Source organism: Anas platyrhynchos, chromosome 21, assembly GCF_047663525.1.
Source record: "Anas platyrhynchos isolate ZD024472 breed Pekin duck chromosome 21, IASCAAS_PekinDuck_T2T, whole genome shotgun sequence".
In the NCBI taxonomy this organism is placed as follows: Eukaryota; Metazoa; Chordata; class Aves; order Anseriformes; family Anatidae; genus Anas; species Anas platyrhynchos.
The window spans coordinates 17,109,799-17,133,141 of record NC_092607.1 but is presented as its reverse complement, the minus strand read 5'-3'; the positions used below and the strand labels follow the sequence as shown (position 1 = coordinate 17,133,141).

General features: G+C 59.5%; 3 protein-coding genes across 5 annotated transcripts; all 3 read left to right on the top strand.

Moving 5' to 3' along the window:
* The first annotated feature begins 68 nt into the window (after positions 1 to 68).
* On the top strand, positions 69 to 7,319 carry ZGPAT (zinc finger CCCH-type and G-patch domain containing). The gene is made up of 6 exons (XM_005028018.6): positions 69 to 926; positions 1,845 to 1,978; positions 2,682 to 2,840; positions 3,859 to 3,990; positions 4,771 to 5,188; positions 5,626 to 7,319. The coding sequence occupies exons 1-6, from the start codon at positions 289 to 291 to the stop codon at positions 5,762 to 5,764; spliced, it is 1,620 nt and encodes a 539-aa protein (XP_005028075.3). The 5' UTR covers positions 69 to 288; the 3' UTR covers positions 5,765 to 7,319.
* Positions 7,320 to 7,470: 151 nt separating this feature from the next.
* LIME1 (Lck interacting transmembrane adaptor 1) lies at positions 7,471 to 14,335 on the top strand. Of its 3 annotated transcripts, none has more exons than XM_027473064.3 (6): positions 7,471 to 8,341; positions 12,165 to 12,319; positions 12,674 to 12,725; positions 12,819 to 12,906; positions 13,003 to 13,424; positions 13,786 to 14,335. In XM_027473064.3, exons 2-6 carry the CDS (start codon positions 12,201 to 12,203, stop codon positions 14,182 to 14,184), a joined length of 1,080 nt encoding a protein of 359 aa, XP_027328865.3. In that variant the 5' UTR covers positions 7,471 to 8,341; positions 12,165 to 12,200; the 3' UTR covers positions 14,185 to 14,335. The 3 variants fall into 3 exon arrangements, with proteins under 3 accessions (XP_027328865.3, XP_038021944.2, XP_071882735.1); XM_038166016.2 differs by lacking the exon at positions 7,471 to 8,341 and adding an exon at positions 8,348 to 10,464; XM_072026634.1 differs by lacking the exon at positions 7,471 to 8,341 and adding an exon at positions 10,475 to 11,044.
* Positions 14,336 to 18,192: 3,857 nt separating this feature from the next.
* SLC2A4RG (SLC2A4 regulator) lies at positions 18,193 to 22,225 on the top strand. The gene is given in 9 exon segments (XM_038166442.2): positions 18,193 to 18,545; positions 19,439 to 19,602; positions 20,361 to 20,470; positions 20,584 to 20,828; positions 21,219 to 21,319; positions 21,417 to 21,624; positions 21,626 to 21,670; positions 21,754 to 21,875; positions 21,979 to 22,225. Coding segments are annotated over 9 exon segments (1,350 nt in total). The 5' UTR covers positions 18,193 to 18,302; the 3' UTR covers positions 22,091 to 22,225.
* Positions 22,226 to 23,343: the final 1,118 nt, after the last annotated feature.

Genomic DNA, 23,343 nt, shown 5'->3' with positions numbered 1-23,343 from the left:
AGGCGCAGAGAGAGGGACGGGGCAGCCGGTGGAGTGGCGAAGAAGCCGGAAGTGACGTTGCGGGAGGGCGGAAGGCGGCGGGGTGTCATGGCGGCGGCTCCGTAGGGCGGCGGGGGCCGTGAGGGGAGGCCGGGGGGGGGGGGACCGGGGGGAGGCCGGGCCCGGGCTGAGGCAGCTCCACGGTGGCTCCGAGGCTCCCGGGAAGGCCGTGAGGAGCCCCGGGTGCCCGGCGTTGGGAGGCGGCCGAAGCGTTGGGAGGCGGCCGAAGGAGCCGTGAGGGTGCCGGGGATGGACGAGGAGAGCCTGGAGGCCGCGATCCGCGCCTACAGCGCGCAGCTGAGGCAGGTGGAGCTGGCGCTGGGCGCCGGCCTGGACCCGTCGCAGCAGTCGGACCTGGCTCAGCTGCAGGAGGATCTGAAGCAGCTGATCGAGCTGACCGAGGCCAGCCTGGTGTCCGTGAGGAAGAGCAAGCTGCTGGCCACGCTAGACACAAACGCGTCCTCGTCTTCCCTGCCGGGAGGTGTGCAGGAGCACGGGGCCGACCCTGAAAGCTCTGCCCAGGATGAGGAGTACGCTGCCTTCAAGGAAGCCATCGCTGAGCTCGGAGCCGACGACAAGGCTGCGGCTGAAAGCAGCGAGATATCTGCAAAGGGAGATGAGAGCAAGGACAAAAGGGAATCGAAGGGCAGCGAGGAGGAGGAGTCTGATAGAGAGGAGGAGGAGGAGTTGAGTGGGATGAAGGTTAAAGCCCCGTACTACAGCTCCTGGGGGACGCTGGAGTACCACAACGCCATGATTGTGGGGACAGAGTACCTGGAAGATGGCAGCGCGGGAGTCCGAGTGCTGTACCTCTACCCGACTCACAAGTCTTTGAAGCCGTGCCCGTTCTTCTTGGATGACAAATGCAGATTTAAAGAGAACTGTCGGTAAAGGAGAAAAAGGAGCGGGAGGGGGCTTGTGGCCTGGCTGTTGCCAAAGGCCTTGTTCTAAGGGAGGAAATTCCCCTGAATGTTCTGCATTTGGGTTTTGAAACCAGTGGAATTTTGTCTTGGCCATGTTTTTAAAGCGTGGTGTGTGTGGTGAGCAGCGGCATCAGTTTGGCTGCTTTCCTCAGCGAACGCAGAGATGAAAGAGCAAACCCCGTGGGCAAGTTGCGGAGGTTTTACCTGGCCATTTGAATAGCTAAATTAATAACATGTTAATTGGTTAAACAAAACCACCAAAGACTGATTGTTGATAGTGTGTAAATTGCCCCAGATACATGAAGTTGTGGAGGCTCCGTCTTTTGAGCCCTTCAGAGCTGAACTCGATGAGGCCTTGAGCAACCCAGGCAGCCTCTGGAACTGGCTGTGCTCTGAGCAGGGGGCTGGGCTACAAACCTGCATTTCTGTGTGATCCCATTCATCTCAAAGGGTCTTTTTTTTTTTTTTTTTATGGACATCTCACTAGCAAAGAAACCTCAATTCTCTGGGGGTGGGATGTCTCCTTTTTTACATGGCGTAAAAGATACGTTTAAGATGAAAAATGAGTAATTTGTGTCACTGAAATAACACGTGACAAACCTGTAACTACTGGTGCAGATTTACCCCTGCTGACAACTTGTTCCCCTTCCCTTTAAAGGGGGGGAGACATTTTAATTTACAGAATCATTGAGGTTGGAAAAAAAAACTCAAAGGTTTTGTAATCCAACCATCCCACACCCTAAACATGTCCCTAAGCACCACATCTGCCCCTAAACACCTCTGGGGACAGTGACTCCACCACCTCCCTGGGCAACCTGTTGCAATTAATTTAAAGCCAGTTTAAACGAGGTAGATCTAATTCCTGTTCACCTTCTCTGGCAGATTTTCGCATGGGCAGGTGGTGTCCGTGGAGGAGCTTCAGCCCTTTCAGGAGCCCAACCTGAGCACCCTGGAGGTGGGCTCGGCCTGCCTGGCGAAGCACAGCGACGGGATATGGTACACTGCAAAAATAACTGGTGAGTCGTGTTTGAATGTGTTCTGCCAGGATTCTGCGTGGAAAATGAACACCCATGCTTAATTAAATAAAACTGGACTGTTTTGGTTGATAATAGAAAAGAGTTGAGTACATGGTTCCAGCCTGAAACTGGAAATCTTGAGGTGGCTGAGAAAAAGTTCTGAGCTTGGGAAGGGAAAAGAGGAGAAAACAGGAGAGTGTTGGACAAAGACATGACATAAAGAGCAGGAATGCATGGAAATGTGCAGAAATGGTTACGTAGCTGTGTAGTGCACTGAAAGGAAAGAGATGATGCAGGAACTTGCATGCTTATTAGGTTAGAATTGCAGTAAGCTGTTCTTGCTTAAAAAAAAAAGTCTGGGGAGCTGGCCTTGCCCATCAGCTGTTGATGCAGGCTTATCCCTGTCCTGAGAAGGGAAGGCTGAGGGTTTATCGTATCTTTCCTTCCTTTCTTTGGCTATTGCTAGGACAGAGGGAACAAGTCAAGCTTCTCTTTAGTGCTGTTTTTCAGCGATCCATCTTCATCTTAATTTAAAAAAAAAAGCTTGAACTATCAACCCAGCCATTGTGAAATAGTTTCTCATTGCTTTTGTTTCCCTTTTAGGCAGAAATCTAAAGCAAAAGGAAAGACCAGATTTTTTTTTTCCTAAACATGTATTCCTTGGGCCTTCCTGAATGTTTGTTCCTTCCTTTTCCTTCTCTAGATATCGACAGTGGTTATTACACTGTGAAGTTCGACTCCCTGCTGCTAAAGGAAGCTGTTGTGGAAGGGGACAGCATCATACCCCCACTACGGAGTGAAGACGCTGCCTCGTCTGCTGAATCTGATGAAGACAGCGTTGATGATTCTGGTTACGCCAAAGGTGAGAGCGGTGAGGGTGGGAGCAGAAGTGCTCTGTGATCTCTGCCTGCCTGTCTGGGACCTGGAATTGCTCTCCTGAAGCTTTCATTACGAGTGTCTCACTTCTGATGCTGGAGTGGGTAATCTCTTCTCTCTATTGCTGAGAGATAGAGAACATTAAGTATCCGTTGTGCTACAGCTGCAAACCCAGCCCTTTGTTTTCTGCCAATTACGTGTCTTAACGAGGGTTGGACGTTTCCGTGGGAACTCCCAGCACGTGGAAGTAGAGGGCGCAGTGTTTTAGAGCAGAGTTCAAGCTCCGAGTCTCTTTTTCATGTGGGTGGCTGAGCTGAGCTAATAAGTATAACGAGAGACTTTTAAGTCTCTCTGGGACCTTCGTGTAGCTGCATGACACCAGAGCTCAAGGCTGCAGTCGTTAGGAGTGTTTGAACCTTCCAGTGCCTCGACAAGTACCGGCCGTGTCCTGTTTGACTGCTGAAAGCTGACGCAGCCCAGGTGGCTTCCCTGAGCTTCCACAAAGAGCTGTGTGCCCGTGCTCGTGTCCCAGTTATGTCACAGGGACAAACTCGTGTCCTAGAGCTCTTTAAATTCAGCCTAATAGAGATTATTGGATCCTAATAACACATCGTTAGCGTGCTGCCCAGAGGAGTCTCCTACTGGAGACGTGAGCTGGAGGCACGAATAACTATTAACATGTGTCAGTGCCAAACTTTCCTGGGATGGCACATGTTGGTGTGACCATCCCAGAAGGAAGGAGGGAAACATAAGGATGATTCTCCCTGGAACTATGAGGTGGTACATGCGTTAAATCAAACGAGATCTCATTTAGGTAACTCACCAGGCAGTGTCTGTAAAGGCGCCAGCTCAGTAGGAAGCAGGTAAGGCTGGAGGAGCTGCTGAATGACTCTGTGGTGGGAGACGTAGGTTGTGCTGCCCTGTGAGGGGTTTCACGCTTGTAAAAGTTTTGCACAGCAGCTTTGATTCTGTTTTTCACTTGTTTTGTCTCCTTTGTGCCACAGTGATAGATTCGGGGGGCCCGGAGAATGGGGAATGGGCTCCTGCGTGCAGCTCCTCCTTCGGTGGCTGGGAAGCCCACACTCGCGGCATCGGCTCCAAGCTGCTTGCTCAGATGGGATACGAGTTTGGGAAAGGTAAGAGAAGGTGGTCAGGGTGGTGCGAGGGCTTTACTGCCTCTTTATCTCAGTCTCGTGATAGACCCTAAAGCTAGTTGAGAGGAAAAAGATTTTAGACAAGGCTAAAATGTTAGATAAGGCTCAAGCTCTGTGAAGAATCCCCCCAGGTGGAAGTGTTAGCAGGCGAGAAGGGGTAAGTGGTTAATCTGTGCACCAGCCCCTGTATGGTAATAGCAGAAACTGGAGGCATTTCGAGCCATGGTCAAGTTCATGATTAAAGCCGTGAGAACTGTTGTGTGAGATGTTCAAAGGCTTCAGGAAGAAGGGAACTGATCTACGAAGCTTCTGATGTCTGTGTTAAGGCATCTCCTGGCTCTAGACACAGACTTCAAAGCCTGCTGAACTCGCTTCTTACTCCACAAATGGCATTGAGCCTTGGGGGCTTTAGGAGGCCAGTCTGCTGCTTGTCTCCAGTTCTCCCAGAGGAACCAAACCAGTTTTAAAAAAGAACCTGGCTTGCGAAGCTGAGGATGTAAGGCTGAACCTTGTTTCACAGAAACTGGCCTGATGGATGGCCTTGGGGCTTTTACTGCGTATCTTCTGCAGTAAAGCTCCTGCTGTCACATCCACCGACGTGCTGTGGTTTGTGCTGCTCCCCCCTCTGCTGGTGGTTACAGCATTTTGTACCCCAAAAGCCTGTTTTGAGTAAGCTTGTCACTGAATTTGTGGTGGGAAGTGGCTTGGAGAGGGGATGTCTTTCCTTGGGTGTCTCCGTGTCTCACGAACTTTGCTTTTCAGGGCTGGGGAAGAATTCTGAGGGCCGAGTGGAGCCGGTGCAGGCCGTGGTCCTTCCTCGAGGGAAATCCCTCGACCAGTGCGCCGAGGTGCTTCAGAAGAAGAAACAGGGGAGGCTGGACCCCGGCAACTCGAAGAAATGCCGGGCAAAGGGAAATAACACTGGCAGGTCATCTGCAGGCAGCCGCAAGCCACCCCGCAACGTGTTTGACTTTTTGAACGAGAAACTGAGAGGGAAAAGCAGTGGGGAGAAGGCTGGAGGTGTGGCGCTGCCCGAGAGGAATAGCAAAGAGATCTACCATGCTAGCAAGAGCACCAAGAAGGCCCTGAGTGTCCGCCTCTTCCAGACAATGGAGAAGATTGAACAAACGCAGAAGGATATCAGAGGAATCCAGCAGGCCTTGGCACGCAACATTGGCCGGTAGGAGAAAATTCTGTCTGGGGCTGCAGGAGGAAATGAGGGCTCGTGGTGTGTCTGAGAAGGGATGGGCTTGAAATATGAGGTGCAGGGAGAACAAACGTGTAGAGGAGAGCTGAGGGGAAGTAGAGAGGAGAGTTTTTAATGTGTGTTTCAGCCCAGTTTGGGCACCGACAGATGTGTCTGGGGTCCTTTGCCTGGAATTCAGGCTGTGGGGAAAAGAGGAGCTCTCTGAGGGAAGGGGCTGGGTCCTTTCCTCCCCACGCCCAGCTCTGCAGCATCACACAAGGACATTTTCCAGCCCAGGCTGTGCTGAGCATCAGGGCCTTCCTCTCTTCCTCGTGCTAATCCCCTAGGAAAGGGGAAAACCCTCTGGGATGGGGACGAGCCTCTGGCTTTACCGTGCAGGGTGACATTGCTGTCATGCTTTTTGCTTTCAGGCACAGCATTGCAACTGCTCAGCTGGAGGAGAAGCTGGCTAACGCTCACAAACAGCTGGGGCAGCTGCAGGCGCAGGAAGCCAGTCTGCAGCGGGAGCAGAAGAAAGCAGACACTCACAAGAAGATGACTGAGTTCTAGGCTCCGAGGAAGGCGGTTGCCTGCAGTGATTATCTTTCTAGCCAGCCCCTGTGCTCGTGGCCTTCGAGCCTGGGTGTGAGCCACCCTGCTCTTCTGGCTCTCGGTCTGCCTGCCCAGCCTGAAAATTGGGCTGAAAAGCAGCGGTTTCCAAAACTAGCTGCTTCTGAGCTCTGCTGGGAGGGGGAAAAGTGCACATCCATCCAGCCCTGAGCCTTGTATAAGGACCAGCTCCCAGAAATACGGTTCTCTGCTGTCTTGCACACTTTTTTCCTGTTATCACTGCAGCAGCACCTCCATCCAGGGCGCGTAGCTGCTCGGGTGATAACGCTGCTGGCAGCGAAGCAGCCGAGGAGGGGCTTTGAAAGCCCCACATCCTGCCATCAGCTGTGGCTTGTGTTTGCAGCCAACTGATGAAGACGAGCGGAGGCAGGGTCCTGGGCACGTTCTGGCAGAGCAGAAAAAGGCGCGTGCTGGGTGCAAAACAACAAACCAGCCATGGCAAACGGCTTCAGCTGCTCTCTGCCATCCCTTCTGTGCTCTGGGATTTATCTGAGAACTCTGTTTTTTACGAGCGGTTTCTTGTAAACCTGGTGTAACGCCTAGACAGAGAAGTGGCAGCTCAGGTGGTACCGGGGGCCTCACGAATCGTATTTCTCCAGTTTGACTGTAGGAGCATCCCTAGGACATGCTCTAGCCTAACTTGGCGTAGAAAGCTGCCTGGTTCCACAAGCAGAGTGCCAAAAAGGGGAGAACAAGGCAGCAGAGTAACAGGTCCTCAAACCTCCGAGATGGGAACATCTCTGCGGGGAACCTTGTGCTTCTGCCGCTGTTCCTTGAGTTTTTCTGTCCCAGGCGGCTCTCTGAACACAGCTCCTTTCCTGAAAAACCCTCAGGACCCACTCCCAGCTCAGACCAGGCCCTGGGTGAGCACAAAGATCTGGAGGTCTGCGTGTGCTGAGCGCACGGCTCTGCCCCGGGGAGAGCCTCAGGCTGTGCTGGAAGCAGGACACAAGCCAAGTGCCCTTCCCTGCACCACAGACAGTCCTCGGCCACGAAGGATGTCTTCTCCCCAGGGTTGTATTCGGGGTTAGCAGCAGCCAGCGCTCCCCACGGGGGAGCTGGTGGTTTCATCAGACTCTCTTTCTGGTGGGACTTGTGCATTGTAATTGTGTTGTGGTTTGTTTTTTTTTTAAAAAAAAAAAAGTTAGCGATTTCATGCCAGTATCTTAAGGACACTTTTTTTTTTCTTAATTTAAAAAAAAATAATCTGTTTCCTTTTATTCTGTGAGTCATTTTTTCTCACGAAAAGTTCTGCTCCCTTAATGCCACCTCTTTTTAATCTGTTTCTAAGAAAATTCTGAAGCTGTCAGCCTGGGCAGGGCTGCACCACCTTGTAGGGCCAGACCTGTCTGATTCACTGCCAAGCCAACCAGAAAACCTAAGGCTGAAGGAGATACGATCAGAGCTGCAGAAGCCCTGTGTGATTGAGCATTACTGCAGACACACCTCAGAAAACACAGAGCGACAGCAAAAATAAACAAGGTGAATGTCTTCAGGAAGCCTCTTAGCGTCTCTTTCCTCTCGATGAGCTTGGATCCTGTTGCGATGGGCACCGTGCAGATGTGAAGGGCTCATGCAGCACCTCGAGCACGTGGGCATCCATGGGTTTCTGTCTGAATTGGCTGTGGTGTATTCAATGTTCTGAATTCGTGCTCTCCATGCTCTGGGTTTAACTCGGATTTTAACATGGGCTGCTCAGTGCCCTTCCCTCCCCAGAGCTTCTTCGTTTCCCACTCTCGAGTGGTGACGGGGATCAGGGCACCCAGCTCAGCACAGGTGCTTGCTGAAGTGGGCTGTGCCACGAGCTGAGCCGGGCAGAGAAGTTTCTTGGGTTAATTTTGTGCTCCAACACTGTTCATTATCACCTCTGTAACAGCTGGGGGTATCAACTGCCTCGTGTTTTCATCCTTTTTGGATTTCCCTCAGCTTCCCTTGTCAGACTTCCATTCCAGTGGCTGCTGCCTCCCACCTGGGACAGTTTGAGTCCCTGGTGAATAAAGTTTTGGGTTTGTTGTTTTTTTTTGTGTGTTTTTTTTTTTTTTTCCCTCTGTCCTCGTTTGGCGCTGTTCATTTGCAAGGTAACGATCACGTGTAGCAAGTTCCTTGCCTTATATCCACCTGGGGACAGGCGGCTGCCTCCAAAACCAGCTGGGTGGGAGCAGGGGGAGCGGCAGAGGGTGCTCGTGCGTGCTGGGTGCCTGCAGAGCCCGTTTGCAGCGCTGCTCGCAGAGCCAAGGCGGGGAGAAACCCAACCTCCTGCCGGGTGAAGCAACAACCTCTGCAGGCCAGGAAGCGAGCTGTGGTATTGTGCTGCATGGTATCTGCACAGAGCTGCCTGCTCGAGAGCGAGCTGAAGAGGAGCGGGAGAGCTGGCATCGAGATGCTCGAAATCTTTGGGAGCCGCTAATTAGGACTAATTCCGCGGAGTAGAGGGAACGAAGCTCTCCGGGCTGACTGGCGAGGAAGAGAACATGACTGGATTTGTGTTCCCGCTCACCGGGTTCTGAGTTTCTGCAAGTAAGTGCTGGTTACTTTCTCGCCTGGCAAATTTGGGTGCCTGCATCTAAACCAGGGGTTGGAAATATCTTTAATCCACGCTGCAGCCCCGGCGGAGATGCTGCTGCAGCTAGCTGGACTCAACAGGCAGGCTTCATGTTTTTAATGCTTTGGGGTTGAAGCGTTGGCCGGGTAAAAACTTTGAGCCAGCTGCGGGGCTTGATGGTTTGTCGCTCTGGTAGCATCTGGGCTCGGAAAGGAAGCAAAAGGGCTCGAACGAGGCAGCAATGCTGGGATCCCAGGGCTCAAATCCTGGGGCTGAGGGGGAGTGGAGCACTTCCATGGTGAACAAGTTGTTTAGTTCAGGAGTTATGGGATGGTTTTTATTATTTTTTTTCTTACAAAAAAAGGAAAATCAGCTACTTTGTAGGGAGGGAGGCTTAGAGCTTTTGCTTGCATCCGGAAGAGCTCTTGGGGGGGGAAATGCTGTGCTCCTGGCTGCAGGTGGGGTCTGCGGAGGCTTGAGAGAGTGCGATGGCTGAAACGCTGCCTTCGGTTCATCTGAAATTATGTCAAACTGCTGAATTTGTGGCAAGCAAACCACAGAGGTAGGCAGGCGATTCTGGAGAGAAAAAAAAAACACCAACGTGCATCTCCTGCCTGCCCTCGTACTGCCTACTGGAACCTGGCTTCCTCCCACTGCAGCACCGAGGTGGCGGCGGAGCTGGGGTCCTGCTGAGGCTCAGCTCTGCAGAAAATCCGTGTGCTTCCAGTGGGCACAGGAGGCTGGGAAGGAAGGAGAACGCTGAAACGATCGCAGCCGCAACCGAAACCGCATGGTGTGGACAAAAGGGTCACTTGCCGGAAGGTTTTAGGATGATTTTTGTTTTCTCAAAAGCCAGGCCAGCACATCAGCAGCGGTCGGGACTTTGAGGAGTTCATTCAAGTTTTGTGATGTTTGGGGCTGAAATATTTTTGAGATCTGATTGCATCCCATGATCGTGGGCAGGTTAAGCATTGGTGAGTAACTGCTACGAGGCTTTCACTTCGTAACTGGAAAAAAAAACAACGACACCCTAAAATCTACTTCTGCTTCTCGAGCCTTTTTTCGGTACAAGTCCCCAGGGTACCAAGGCTGTGTCAGCTGCAGGCCAGGCCACCATCACAGGTGGAAATCAGCTCCGAATATTTGTCCTGCTTCCCTGCAAATGCGCTCACAGCGGTTTCTTGGACTGCCCTCCCCTTGCGCCGAGCATCGCACGCGCTCTTATCAGCCTAGATGGATCGCTGTCAGCAGCACAGCTTTGAGTTTTCTAGGAAATTTAATTTCTCGGTCATGAAGCCCAGCAGAGAGACAAATGAACTCGCACGTCCTGCAGTCACGAGCCCACTTCGTGCTCGGCTGTCACGAAATGGAGCCGGGCCTCCCCGGGGCGCACCCACGGACCTGCTGCCATCAAAGCCATCCGGGCCCGTGGAGCCAGCGCCTTGCGAAATGCCGTCTGCCGAGTCTCCTGCCCCAAAGAATGGCCCCGGGACGTGGAGATCCACGGCTTTACTGGCAGGAAATTCAGTTGCACGTTTCAGGAGCGCTGTCGAAATCCTCGTCTGGCGAACCTGCTCGGTCTCGTCTCAGCAGCCTGGGTTGGGCACTGGGTTTTCCAGCGTCGGGACTCCAATTTGTAATTTTGGGGGACCAACACGTTGTCCCCAAAGTGCCTTCTCCCAGTGACTGCTGAACCTGAATGTGCTGGAGACATTTTCTTAGCTCGAGAGCAACCCCAGACCCTGCTGCACAAAGGTGAGGATTGGCAAAGTAGGTCAGGAGAATTTCTCCGCGTTAACCCCGGCTCAGGAAGCATCCTCGTGTTTGAACCTGAAAATTTCAAGGCTGGAAAACCCAGCTGCTGTGGGACCGCCTGTCCCCGCCTGTGCTTTCCTCAGCCTTCAAAGTTCACGCTTCGATTCTGATTTGCCATCACCCTCCGGCCCTTGCACCTCGTTGTAATTTTGTCCGCCCAGCTTGGGAGCCTGCTCTTCCCCCCTGCCCTGGGTGCAGCTCCTTTGGCAGCCTGTGATCCTGGGGCTGTAATGAGCCAAACGAGTTCAGCCAGGATTGTCTCCAGCGCCTGCCTGTGTTGCAGGTAATCCGAATAATGTATGCTCAGACAGAAAAGCCGTGTTGTCTAATTAAAACGTCGTTGAGCAGAGTGCAGGCTTTCCTTCCCAGCTCTGATCTAAGCCAGTCTGTCCAGCCCGGTTGGTCCCCTCCACGTCTCTGTCTCCGTTTCTGCGTTGGGATAATTGCTCTCCAGGGGTTAAGGCTGCGAAGTCGGCGAAGTTTCCGAAGGTGTGGGAAGTTCTCAGATAAAAAGGGCTGAGACTTGCCCGTTTATCTGGATAAAGGCGCACCCAACGTGCTCGTGTGTGGCACCAGGAGCACGGGGGTGAGATGTGTCCCTCGGTGGGGGCAAATCTCAGCTCCCGAGGTCTTTCCCTGGCCGGTGATGCTCTCGGGGGATGAGTGGCACATTTTGGGGAGAGGAGCCGGAGCTTTGGGTGCGTTGTGGATGCCCCTCGGTGCTGGGCTGGGCTCAGCGAGCAGGACCAGGGCTGAGGGGAGCAGCAGGGCCTGGATCAACGTTTGGGATTCCTACAAGGGGGCCTGGGCTTCTCGCCAGGCTTCCTCTGATTTCTGGGGTCAGGATTAAGAAAGGGATGAAGGTAAGAGGCCTGGAGGTGCCCCGTGGGGACCGTGCTGCCCGCCTCCCCGATGGCATCATCTTTGCACCACTTCTTCCTGCGTCTCTCTTTTCACACCGTGCGTTTCCCGATGCTGGCACACGCATCCCTAGGAGCTCACCACCCCTTTTGGGGGCACAGGGATCAAGGAGCAGCCCCCGCTGCCATCTCTGACACCGGTGCAGGTGACGTGGTGGCCGTTTTTGCTCTGGGCTTTGCAGCACACCAACCACCGAGCAGGGACGGGGACGTTGGGTGTTTTTGGTGCTCGGTGAACGCCGACGGATGGGTTGAGAGCCCCGCTGGGATGGGTGGGGGCTCCTGGAGGGCTGGGGAGCCTCTGCTCTGCGTGCAGGGCTCCCTGACACCTCCCCACCTCGTGTTTTTGGGTGTTTTCTGCTCCTTTGCAGCCGCAGCAGCGAGCTCAGGGTGCTGGTGCAGGAGGGTGCACGGGGGCCGTGCGAGGAGCTGGCGTGGGCGCAGAGCCACTGCAGCAGGGGGGTGCCCCGGTGTGTGCCCCCCCTGGGATGCAGGGATGAAGCTCTCCCCCGTTTCGGGAAGCCCAGTTGTCCCCTTCTCTGTGTCCCCTGGGCCACCCCACGACCTGCACCCTCCCGGTCATCGCAGCCAGCCTCAGGGGCCCTTGCTGTCCCCTGCGTCTCGGTGACCTCGCCAAATATTTCCCCACTTTTCTGCCCCGGTTCCACGGTCCGTGCCCGGCTCTGGTGTCCCCAGAAAGCCCCGTGGTGCTTCTGGGGCATCTCCTGCGAGTTTCCAAATTAAGATCTTGGGAGTTTGAGTTCTGCTTTGCTTCTTTTCTAAAAAGAACCAAAATCTAGAGCTTTGCTTTCCAGAAGCAGAGCACCCACTGTGGGGCGTTTACACCTTGCTGAGCAGAATTGGAGCCTCCAGGAAGGCAGCAGCTGGCCAGAAAACGGGGTCCCCAGTGCCTGCTCCCCCCAAACCCCCCCAGATTTTTGGGAAAGCCTCCGGGGAGCCGGCTGCTTGGTGGGGCCCCACAAGGAACGGTGGCAGGGGGTGGGAGCGGTGCCTGTGCCGCAGCGCAAGACGCGTGGCCCCCATTGGTGTTTTCTCTCCCCAGGGCTCAATCCACGGCGGTTTTGGAAGCGGCCCCCCCATGGCTTTAGTCCACGGCGAGGGGCTGCCGGGACCCCCCCTCCTGCCGGCCCTGCTCGCTGCCCTGGCCCTGCTCGGCCTCCTGGTCTACGTGGGCGCCCTGTGCGCTGCCTGCCGCCGGTACGCACCTCACCCCCAACACTGGGGGTGCGTTTTGGGGCTGCTTCTCCCCCCCCCCACCCCCCAGACCCTGCTTCAGCTCTGGCTGCCCACCGAGGGGGGGTCCTGCACCCAAAGGAGATGGTCTGGGGGTGAGGCTGTGGCCTCGGAGGAGCCCACGAGGCTGAGCTACCCGCGGGGAGGTGATGCTGGGGGGATGCTCGGGGGGTCCCGGGGTGCCGGAGCTGCGCGCTCAGCGGGGTTTGGGATGGAGGTGGAGCTGGGGGTGGGTTTGGGGGTGCTGCTGCTGGGGGGGGGGCGCACGGGGTGTCTGCTGCTCAGCCTCCTGCCAGCTCACTCCTGCTTCTCCGGCAGCCAGGGCAGGAGGAAGAAGGTCCCTCCGGACGGGGTGAAGCTGGTGGACGAGGTAAGCTGGGGTGGGGTGGGGGGCAGGCTCGGAACTGGGGGGGCTCCGGGCATCCCAGCCAGAGCCTGATCCCTGCTTGTCCCCCCCCCGCAGTCCCTGCTCAGGCAGACGCAGCTGCGCTCGCTCAGCAAGTCGGACACGAAGCTGCACGAGCTGTACCGGGTGAAGGCCAGGGATGACAGTGAGTGCCCCCAGAGCTCGGGGTTTTGGGGTGTGGGGGGGGACACCCCACAGTGCCTGCTCCATCCCCGTGCCCCCATCTCTGCTCTCCCCGCAGACCAGCGACCGGCCAGCCTGGATTTCCCCCCACCCTCGGCCCCCCTGGGCTCTGAGTCCCTGCACAGCTCCGGCGTCAGCATCCTCCTGCACCGCGAGCTGCCCCAAATCCCCGTCCCCGAGCCCCCAGCCCTCGACCAGACCTACTCCAACCTGCTCTTCGCCCCACCACGATGCCCGGCGCAGGACACGGTCTACGAGTGCCTGGCAGTGGGGGGGGGGGAGGACACCCCCGTGGTGCCCCTCGCACCCACGGGGACCCGGGGGTCCCCCCCACAAGCCAGGCGCGGGGCCGGTGACTACGCCTGCGTCCGCAAGGTGAAGAAGACGGCGCCCAGCGAGGAGCAGGATGGGGCCGTGGGGGGGCCCCCTGCAGCCCCACGGTGCTGGGAGGGTGCGGGCAATGCCCCCCCCCAGCTGAAGGTACGGTGCTGGGGGGGGTTCACCAGGTGGGGGGGCGCGGAGCAGCCTCCCCATAACGGCCCTGTCTGGAGAAGGGTAGCCAAAGGCTGCTCTGTGTTAACAGGAGCTTTTTTTTGGGGGTGGGGGGCGCAGGATGGAGCTGGGGGGGCAGGATTCAGCCGGGATGCAGGGAGCGATGCCCAGGTGCTGCTCCGTGCCCTGCAAAAGGTTCCCAGGTGGTGCACAAAGCGGGGGACCCATGGGTGCCGTCACCCCACTGGGGGCTGTGCCAGGCACTGGGGGTCCTGGGTGCGGGAATGCCCTGGGGGGGGACACCCTGGGGTCATCCCCCCCCCAAAAAAACACCCCCTTCCCTCCGCAGGTGGAGGACATGTACTCCACGGTGTGCAAAGCCACCAAGAAGAAGAGCCAGGGCCCCGCTGCCTCCCCGAGGGCTGCGGGGCAAGGGGGGGCCGGGCAGTTGCCCCCAGCCCAGGAGGAGCCCCCCCAGGCTGGCTGCTGGTCCGCAGCCCCCCTCCCCGAGCCCTGCTACGAGTCCATCAACGAAAGGGCCTGGACTGCCCGATCCCGAGGCCCCGACCCGGATTACGAGGCCGTGGACGTGAGCTGGAAGAAGCCGGCGAAGCGGGACAGGGCGGGGAAGCCCGGTCCCCACGAGAACCTCTACGAAAGCGTGGGCGAAATTTGGGCAGGGGGATCCCGGCGAGCCTCCGGCAGGCCGGCTGCCAACGGGCTGGAGGTCTACATCACCAACCTATAGTACGGACGGACGGACAGACGGACAGGTGCCATCATGGCACATGTCCCCCAGGCTGGGCTCAGCCCCGCTCGGGGCCGGTGGTGGCTCGGTGGGGCCGGGCGTGCTGAGCTCTCTGTATATATTTTACGTTATTTTACGTTATTTTACGTTATTTTATGTTATTTGACGTTAATTTCCCTCAACCATCCTTGTCCCGTCCCGCCCTGTGCCTGCGGGTTGGTGTCGGGGTGCCCCAGCCAGGGGAATTTGCAGGGGTTTTTTTTTGGGGTCGCTGCTTGCAGGGCTCCGAACCGGCCCCATGGTGGATCTGGGCTGTAGGATCAGGCCACCTGGCACCAAGGCTGTGCCCTGAGCGAGGGCGGGATGCTTCACTCCATCCCCCAGTGCTCCCAGAGCTGGTTTTGGAGGCAGGCAGCAGTGGTGGCTCTGGCCGTGACCATGGTGCGAGGCAGAAGTGGCCGCGGGGTCTGCTTTGGGATGGCCACATGCCCCCGGCACCCTCGCTGTCCCTCAGCCACGTGCGATGTTCCCTCCTGGAGCAGCATCCCCCACCTCACCCCTAAAAAAACACCCCTAAGACCCCATCCCAAGCCCTGCCTCGTGCTGGTGCTTCGGGTGCCTACGGGGCCGGATCCTGCCCTGGCCATGCCAAAGCCACGGCTCCGGGGCTCTTCCAGCTCCTTTTGGCACCGCAGTGGTGGCACCTCGGAGACCCGAGGGCTGCGGGTGGTGGCACGGGACGGGATGCCCGGCAGGGCGCCGCGGCGCAGCGGGGAGGAAGGAAACCGTGCGCCCGCCTCCGCCGCCGGCTTCGCCCTCGATCGAAGCAGGCGAGGAGAGATGAAAAGCGAAAAAGGCGGCACCAGGAGCCGCAGGCTGGGGACGTTAAACCCCCGGCAGGCGGGGAGGCAGCGGGGTGTTCGTGCCGGGGCTGCGCTAGATGCCAAACCACAGGGCTGCGAGATAGCACGGTTGGCCCCGGCAGCTGCTCCCATCCCCCTGCGAGATGGGGGCCCCGATAGAAAAAGGGCACAGGATGGCTCGCGGTGATGCTGCCGCACGTGGGCTCGCCCCGCCGGCTGCGTCATTTCCCCGTCCCCCCTTTTTTTTCCATCCCTTTTTTCTCCATCCCCGTTTCCCCGTCCGATTCATCCGAATCCCCCCGGGAGCTGCGTTTGGGCATCGCATCCTAGTAGGACCAGAGCTGCTTCGCCCCTTGGGAAAGATGGGACACACGAGTTTGGGGTGGTTGGGATGTGGGAATCCCTGCGCTGCCTCCCCAGGAGCGGCAGCTCACCAAGGGCAGCTTTTGATCGCTCCTAATGACCTCGGGGGCCAAAGCATCCCCCAAACCTGCCCCAGCAGCACCGTGGCAGCCAAAAAAAGCCCCGTTGGCAGGGTGCTGTCACCTCTAAATCCCACTTAGCCTGGCGTGCTCCCAGTGAAATGTGAGAGCATTTCCCAGTCCTCGGGGCGATGGAATTGGGCCCCACAAAATGGGGTGGCAAATGAGGAATCCTAAAACATCACCTTGGGGTCTGACAGATGGGGTCCCCAGCGTGGTGTCAGGGGGATCGGGCAGGGCTGGCAGCACCGAGCACCCTCCCTGCCCGGGCACAGCCAGGCCCTACAGGCTCATGCCCCTCTGTGCGACCCCACACTGGGCTTGGGGTCCCCATCCCGCTGCAAGGGGACGGTGCTGGGCGGTGCTGTTCCCACAAGGGGGAGCGAGCAGGAGCCCAGCGAGCTGTAGGGAGCTGCAAGCAGGTTGCAAGTAGGAACGGTGCTGGAGTAGGGTGCTGAGCTGCAGGCTGTAGGGTGCTGCGTGCTGTAGGGTGCTGCACGCTGCCCTGCACGCTGTAGGGTGCTGTGCTTCATCTTGTAGGGTGCTGCACGCTGTAGGGTGCTGCATGCTGCGCTGCGCTGCACGCTTTGCTGCACAGGGTGCACATTTTGAGGTGCTGCACACTGTACTGCACACTATATGGCCCGGCACGCCGTGTGCCTCCCCACCCCATGCAGCCTATATGGCTTCACACACCATATGGTGCAGGCAGCCCCAGGGCTCTGCACCCACAAAAGCCCCACACCCGGAGCTGTGCCCACTGAGTGGCTCCGTACCCTATATACAGCATCACAGCCTGTGGGGCTCCAAACCCCATTTAGCCTACTCCCATACAACCCTATATCCCATACAGTTTGCACCCATACAGCCCCATATCCTATATAGCCCCATATCTCATACATCCCCATATCCCATACAGCCCCATAGCCAATACAGCCTGTGCCCATACAGCCCCATTTCCCATACACCCTGTGCCCATACAGCCCCATATCCTATACAGCCCTGTTTCCCATACAGCCCCATAGTCCATACAGCCCTATTTCCCATAGAGCCCCATATCCCATAGAGCCCCATATCTCATACAGTCTGTGCCCATACATCCCGATATCCCATACACCCTCATACCCCATACACCCCACATCCCATACACCCTGTGTCCATACACCCCCCCACATCCAATACACCCCCATACTCCATACATCCCATATACCCCCACATCCCATATACCCTGTGTCCATACACCCCCATATCCAATACACCCCCATACACCCCATACACCCTACATCCCATACACCCCCACACCCCATACACCCCTATACACCCCCATATCCCCCACAGCCGCACACCCCATGGCAGGGGGGTGCCGCGGCGTGCGGAGGGGGCTGAGCCCGGTGTGCCAGGAGCGGTGCCCGCGGTGCTGCCGGGCGTTGTGCCATTTGGGGTCAGCGGCGTTAACCATTAAACCAGGCCGGGGGGGCGGCCGATGGGAGCCCCCACCCCGCTCCCACTGCCATAAACCCTAATAACTCATAAACCCTAATAACTCATAACCCAGGGTGCTTGGTCGTTAACTCCCGAGTGCTAACGAGGGCTGTGGGGTCGGGCTGGTCCCGCAGGCTGGGGATGCCCTGAGCCCCCCCGGGTGCTCCTCAGCCCCCATCTGTGGTGTGGGGTCCCGTGGGTGCAACGGGATAGTGGGGCTGGGGACTGGGGGCTACTGGGGGGGGGGGGACAGATAAGGAATTTGGGGGGAGGGACAGGCGGGGGCCACCCGGGGGTGACCGCACGGACTCTGTCCCGGCCTTCAGGCTGTGGGGTGGAAAATCAAACAGCCCCACAGCGGCACCTGCCCGCGGCCCCGTGGGTTTTGGGGTACCCCAGGACCCTGTGGGGCCGGGGGCTTTTTGGTGGGGTCTCCCCCAAAGGGGGGCACCGTAACTCCCAGGGGAGCCCAGCACCCACCCCCCATAACTTTTGGGGAACCTTATCACTTTTCTGAGGGGGCTACCAGGATATTGGGGAACCCCACAAATTTGGGGGATCCCCTGTAACTGTGGGGTGAGTAATTTGGGGGGGGGTCCCATAAATTTGGTCAGACACTGTGTGGGGTGCCATAGCTTTAGGGGAGCCCTGTAAATTATGGGGAACCCTATAGCTAATGGGGGAGCCCTAAGGCTATGAAGGGACTTTTTTGGGGGTCTGGGGGGGGGTTAACTTCGTGGAAACCCCATAAATTTTTTGGGGGGGGCATAAATTTTGGGGGAACACTATAGCTTATGGGGAGCCCCCCGACTTTGGGTGGCGGGCTACAACTCTTGGGCCCCCTTTGGCCTTTAGGGGACTCTGCAGGCTTCCCTCAGAGTTTGCAGAAGCTTTATTATTTTTTTTGGGGGGGGGGCACAACTTTTTGGGGACCACTTCACGTTACGGGACACTTTGCGCGGGAGGGGGCGGCAACCCCTTGGGATCGCCCCGTGCTTTGGGGACGGCACAATTTGGGTGTAGCTCGGTGTGTGTGGGGGGGAAACGCTTTATTTGAGGTGGGGGGGGGGAGCGGTACTTTTGGGGCCATTCCTTCAACTTTCGGGGCACGGGGGCGGGGTGGTGGCGGCGGCGGCGGGGCCGGGGCGGGGCGGCGAGAAGATGGCGGCGGCGGGGCCGGGGCTGAGGGGCGTGGCTGGGGGAAAGTGGGGGGGGCCAAGTGGCAGCGCGCCTCAGCCAATCAGAAGCCGAGGAGGCGGCGGCCGCGTTCCATCCCGGTGCGTCGTAGCCAATGGCGAGAGGCGGCGGGGCCGGGGGGGGGCGTGGCCTCCGCCGGTACCGGGCCGCGCGGCGGAGCGCTCCCCGCCGGGCCCCCCGGCCGCGGCCGCCCCGCATGGAGCCGCAGCGCCCCCCCCGCCCCCCCCCCGCCGCCTGCTCCCTGCTGCTGCCGCCTCCCAGCGCCTCCTCCTCCGCCGCCCGCCGCCGCCGCGCTCGCCGCCGCCTCCCCCCTCCCGAGCCCGACGGGGCCCCGCAGGTACCGGGAGCGGCGGTGCCGGTGCCGGTGGGGGGGGGTAAGGGGGGGTTGGGGGGGTTTGGGGGGGGCCGTGCCCGGTGCCGGTGCTGACAGCGGCCCCGCCGCGCCCTCCCCAAACTTTCCCCGCCGCTAAGATGGCGCCGGGGGGGGGTGGTGGGAGGGGAGGGGGGGGGGGGGGAGCGGACCCCCCTCCCGGTACCCCCCCACCCCTTCCCTCCCCCCCCCCCGGGGACCCTCCGGTAACCGCTGGGACCCTCCCGGTGCCCCCCCCCCCCGCCCTGTCCCGCTCTCGCCGGTGCCGCCCCCGGGAAGCGCGCGCTGCCGCTGGGCCCCGCCCCCCCGGGAGGGAGCCGCTGGCGGCCGGCCCGGCGGACACGCCCCCCCCCACACACCCCCGGTGTCCCCCCCCACACCCCCGGTGTCCCCCCCCCCCATTGGGATCCACCGGGGGGAGGTAGGTGGAGGGGGGGGGGGGGGCGGCGGGAGCAGCCCCGTGGTGTTTTTTTTTGGGGGGGGGTCTGGGGATGTTGCGGGGCTCGGGGGGGGTCCCCAATAGATCCCAGTTATGGGGGGGGGTCTATTTGGGATTTATTTGGGGTCTATTTGGGATCCACTCGGGGCACACCAGCGGGATCCCGCACCCCCTAAGCCCCCCTCACCCCCCCCACACCCCCCTTATCCCCCCCAAACCCCCAAAATCCCCCACACACCCCCCTCACCCCCCCCAGACCCCCTTATCCCCCCAAAATCCCCCACACACCCCTCTTATCCCCCCCATACCCCTCCTTACCCCCCCCCCAATAGGGATCATCTCCCCGCAGGGATCAACCCAGAATCCACCCCCCCCCTCCCCATATACCTAACGTCCCCCCCCCCCTTTTATCTCCCCATAGGGTCCGCTGCCCCGCCGGGGGGGGGCTCGGGGCTGGCTGCGGCGCCTGGGGGAGCCCCTGGGGCTGGCCCCCCCCGAGCAGGAGGCGATGCTGCGGGTGCTGGACGCGGGGCTGGAGCGGTGCCTGGCGCTGCACGCCGCCTGCATCCCCTTTCCCCCCCCCAGGTAGGAACATGATGGGGGGGCACCACACTCCCATGGACCCCCCCCCCCGGGGGGGGGGTTCCCTGCCTGCCACGGGGGTCCCGGAGCTCCAGCGGTGGCCCCGTGCCCAGGGTTGAAAGCGGAGCCGGTGGGGGGGGCAGCTTCTTGGCACCGGGGCTCCCCCCCCCCCCCCCGGTCCCGCTCTCGGGCACAAATTTGAGGGAAAAGGGGAAAAAAAATAAAATAAATAAAAATCTGGGCTGGCTCAGCGCGCGCCGATTCGGTTTTCGAGGGAGCTGGGGGGCACGGCAGGGCGCTATGTCCGTCCGGGTGTCCGTCCGGGTGTCCATCCAGGAGCCCCCCCCCACCCAAAATTCAGCCCCCCCCAACCCCCCCGGGGCCGTCCCGCTCCTTCCTGCGGGGCCGCAGCTTTGGGACGCGGTTGCAAAATGGCTCCTGCGGGCTCCTGACCTCCCGCTCGCGGTTTGTTTTTTTTTTTTTTATTTTATTTTTTTATTATTTTTTTCTAATTTTTCTATTTTTTTTTTTAATTTTTTTTTTTTTCCACTTCAGGAAATCGTTCGGCCCCGGCTGAGCTAAACCCACGTTTACTCAGCAGGATGCAGGTGCCGGTTCCCCCCCCCGGCTCCCGGTGCCACCTCGTCAAAGGGGGGTGGGCTCACCCCGACACCCCGGGTGGGAGATGGGGGGGGCACGGGGAGAGATGAGGGGGGGGCCCAACCGTGCTGATTGCAGCCCCCGTTTGCTCTCGTTGGCAGAAAGCCCCTGGGCAAGGCGGGCATCGACGAGGTGATGGCAGCGGCGGTGCTCACCAGCCTCTCCACCAGCCCCCTGGTGCTGGGCCACCCCCCGGCACCCCCCGCCCCAGGTAAGAGCAGAAATTTTGGGGACCCCGTGCCCCCGTTACCCCCCCCCCCCCAATATCCCTGGGCGTGCAGCGTGGTGGCACCTCCCCCTCCTCTTCCTCATCTTTTGGGGCAGATCCCGGTGGCGAGCCCTGGCTGGAGGCGCCCCCCATGTCCTCCAGCTGCAGCAGCAGCAGCAACACCAGCGGGGACTGGAGTTGGGACCCCCCCAGCGACCGCTCCACCCCCTCCACCCCCTCGCCCCCACTCTCCGGCCACGTTCCCGGTGCCTTCCTGCCCGCCCCACCGCCGGACGAGGGTCCCGACGAGCCCGACGGCACCCACTTCGTTTTCGGGGAGCCCATCCCGCGGAAGAGGAAGGTGGGATTGGGATTGGGATTGGGATTGGGACGGGGATGGGGGCGGGGATGGGGCTGGAGAATTTGGGGGGCTTGGGGTTGGAGGTGGTGGCCTTGGGGTTGGGGATAGCGGTGAGTTTGGGGCGGGAGAGGGTGGTGGGATGAAATTTGGGGTGGCGGTGGGGATGGGAATGATGGTGGGGCTGGTTTTGGGATTGGGGCTGGGGACGGTGGTGGGCTTGGGGCTGGAGAATTTGGGGGGCTTGGGGTTGGAGGTGGTGGGCTTAGGGTTGGGGATAGCGGTGAGTTTGGGGCTGGAGAGGGTGGTGGGATGAAATTCGGGGTGGCGGTGGGGATGGGAACGACGGTGGGGCTGAATTTGGGGTGGGGGCTGCCCCCTTGTTCCCCGCAGCCCTCCACCAAGGTGATGTTCAAGTGCTTGTGGAAGAGCTGCGGCAAAGTCCTCAGCAGCTCCTCAGGGATGCAGAAGCACATCCGAACCGTGCACCTTGGGTAAGCGCGGGGGGGCTCCCCTCACCCCGCAGCCCCCAACCCCTTTATTTTTATTTTTTTTGGGGGGTATTAATCCCCCCCCCCGCCGTCCCCCCAGCCGCAAAGCCGACCTCGAGCAGAGCGACGGCGAGGAGGACTTCTACTACACGGAGCTGGACGTGGACGTGGACTCGCTGACGGACGGGCTCTCCAGCCTCACCCCCGTTTCTCCCACCTCCTCCGTCCCCCCCTCCTTCCCGGGCACTGAGGCGCTGCCCAGCCCCGAATTACCGCTGCCCCCCCCCCGAAGCCCCCCTTGTGCCCACCCCCCCCGGCGGCCTGTGCCACGTCCACACCGACCACGCGTACCAGGTGAGGCCTAGCCCCGTGCCCACCCTGCTGCACCCATGGGTGCTCTTTTCAACTTAGGGGGTGCCCCCGTTATCTCCCCACAGGGCTGCCCGGCCCCCCCGCGGCTCCCGGGGGGGGACAAGAGGCCTCCGGTGCCCCCCACCCCGGTGGCGCTGACGCCGGCGGTGCCCACCCCGCTGCTGCCCAAGCCGCCCGCTGTCCCCAGGTGAGTCGGTGCCGCCATCGTGGACCCCCCCCCGTCACCCATCCCACCCCACCCCACCCACGGGACATCTTCGTGACCCCCCCCCTCGTTCTTTTTCCCTCAGGAAGCCGCGGGGGGAGGCCAAGAAGTGCCGCAAGGTGTACGGCATGGAGAACCGCGAGATGTGGTGCACGGCCTGCCGCTGGAAGAAGGCCTGCCAGCGCTTCCTCGACTGAGCCCCCCCCCTCTTTTTACCTGTCCCCCCCCCTTTCTTCTTGCACATTTTGCACTTGAGGTGCCTTTGCGCCCCCCCCTTTTTTGTCTCCCCCCCTCCCTCAAACCCCGGGGCCCTCCGCCGGACTCAGGGAATGGCCCCGCGCTGCCGCGGCCATGGGGGGGGCCCCATGGGGCATGGGGGGGGCCATGTGCACCAGGGCCTGACCCTGACCCGCCAGCGCTCCCCCCACCCCAAAAAAAAAAAAAGCTTTATGCACACAGCCCCCCCGCCCCCATCACCACCACAGAGCTTTTCCCTCTTTTTTCCTTTGAAAATAAGCTAAATCTTTCTCTGTCCCCCCCCCCCCTTTGCTGGCACAGCGGTGGGGGCTGGCTGGGGGGGGCAGCCAGCTTCTCCCACCCCCATATGGGGTTGGGGTCCCGTGGAGCCCCCCCCTGTAGGGCAGGGGGCTGCCCGCTGCTCAAATAAGCTGTGCCTGGGGCCGGGGGGGGGCCTCACCGGGGTGCCTGTTCCTGCCCCCCACCCGCGTGTCCCTGAGCTGGGGCAGGCTGGGCACCCTGGGGTGCCCGAGGTGGATGTGGGTGCCCCCCTTCCCCGGGGGGTTTTTACTCTTTGTATCGTATTTTCTCTCGATTTTTTTTTTGTAACTGGGGAGCAGCCGCTCCCGCCGGGGGCCGTGCTCCGGGAAGTGCCTGCAGGAACGCGCCCATTTGCACTAAGCCAAACTGCACAAAGACGTTTCTTTTTTTTTTTTTTTCTTTTTTTTTTTTTTTTTTTTTCTCCTTTGTGTGTTTTTATTTTTTAAATAAAATATATAAAAAGTCCTATTTTTTAAACTACTCCCTCCCCGGGTCCTGCCCCCGGGGCTGTACAGGGCTTTATGGCCTTCACCCCTCTTTTCCCCCATCCCGTCCTGCTCCAGGGCTGCTCCCCCTTGTTTGTAGGGGGGGTCCCCATTGCAGGGTGCCCCCCCCCAGCAGGGGGTCCGGCTGCTTTGGCCCCGTGGGCTGGGACGGGCCCGTGCCAGGCTCAGCCCTCGCTCAGTGTCCGGCTGCGGCTGCGGCGCCGAGCTGGGATGTGTCAGATCCAGAAAAAAATAAAAAAAGATTTGGATTCTTTTTTTTTTATTATTATTCTTTTTTAATGTTTTCATTTACCTGCTTTTTTTGGGCTTCTGCTGTCGCAAAGTGATATAAGGGGGGGGGTGAGGAGGGGGTCTTGGTGCAGCCCTCACCCCAATCCTGCAACATC

What these genes read in the sequence shown, in the direction of transcription:
- ZGPAT (XM_005028018.6), top strand. Translation starts at nt 289, where the DNA reads ATGGACGAGGAGAGCCTGGAGGCCGCGATCCGCGCCTACAGCGCGCAG. An exon ending in TGATTCTGGTTACGCCAAAG is followed by an intron (nt 2,841 to 3,858) that starts GTGAGAGCGGTG and finishes TTTGTGCCACAG; the next exon opens with TGATAGATTCGGGGGGCCCG. An exon ending in TTGGCACGCAACATTGGCCG is followed by an intron (nt 5,189 to 5,625) that starts GTAGGAGAAAAT and finishes TTTTGCTTTCAG; the next exon opens with GCACAGCATTGCAACTGCTC.
- LIME1 (XM_072026634.1), top strand. Translation starts at nt 10,841, where the DNA reads ATGAGTGGCACATTTTGGGGAGAGGAGCCGGAGCTTTGGGTGCGTTGT. An exon ending in CTGTGCGCTGCCTGCCGCCG is followed by an intron (nt 12,320 to 12,673) that starts GTACGCACCTCA and finishes CTTCTCCGGCAG; the next exon opens with CCAGGGCAGGAGGAAGAAGG. An exon ending in GGTGAAGGCCAGGGATGACA is followed by an intron (nt 12,907 to 13,002) that starts GTGAGTGCCCCC and finishes CTCTCCCCGCAG; the next exon opens with ACCAGCGACCGGCCAGCCTG.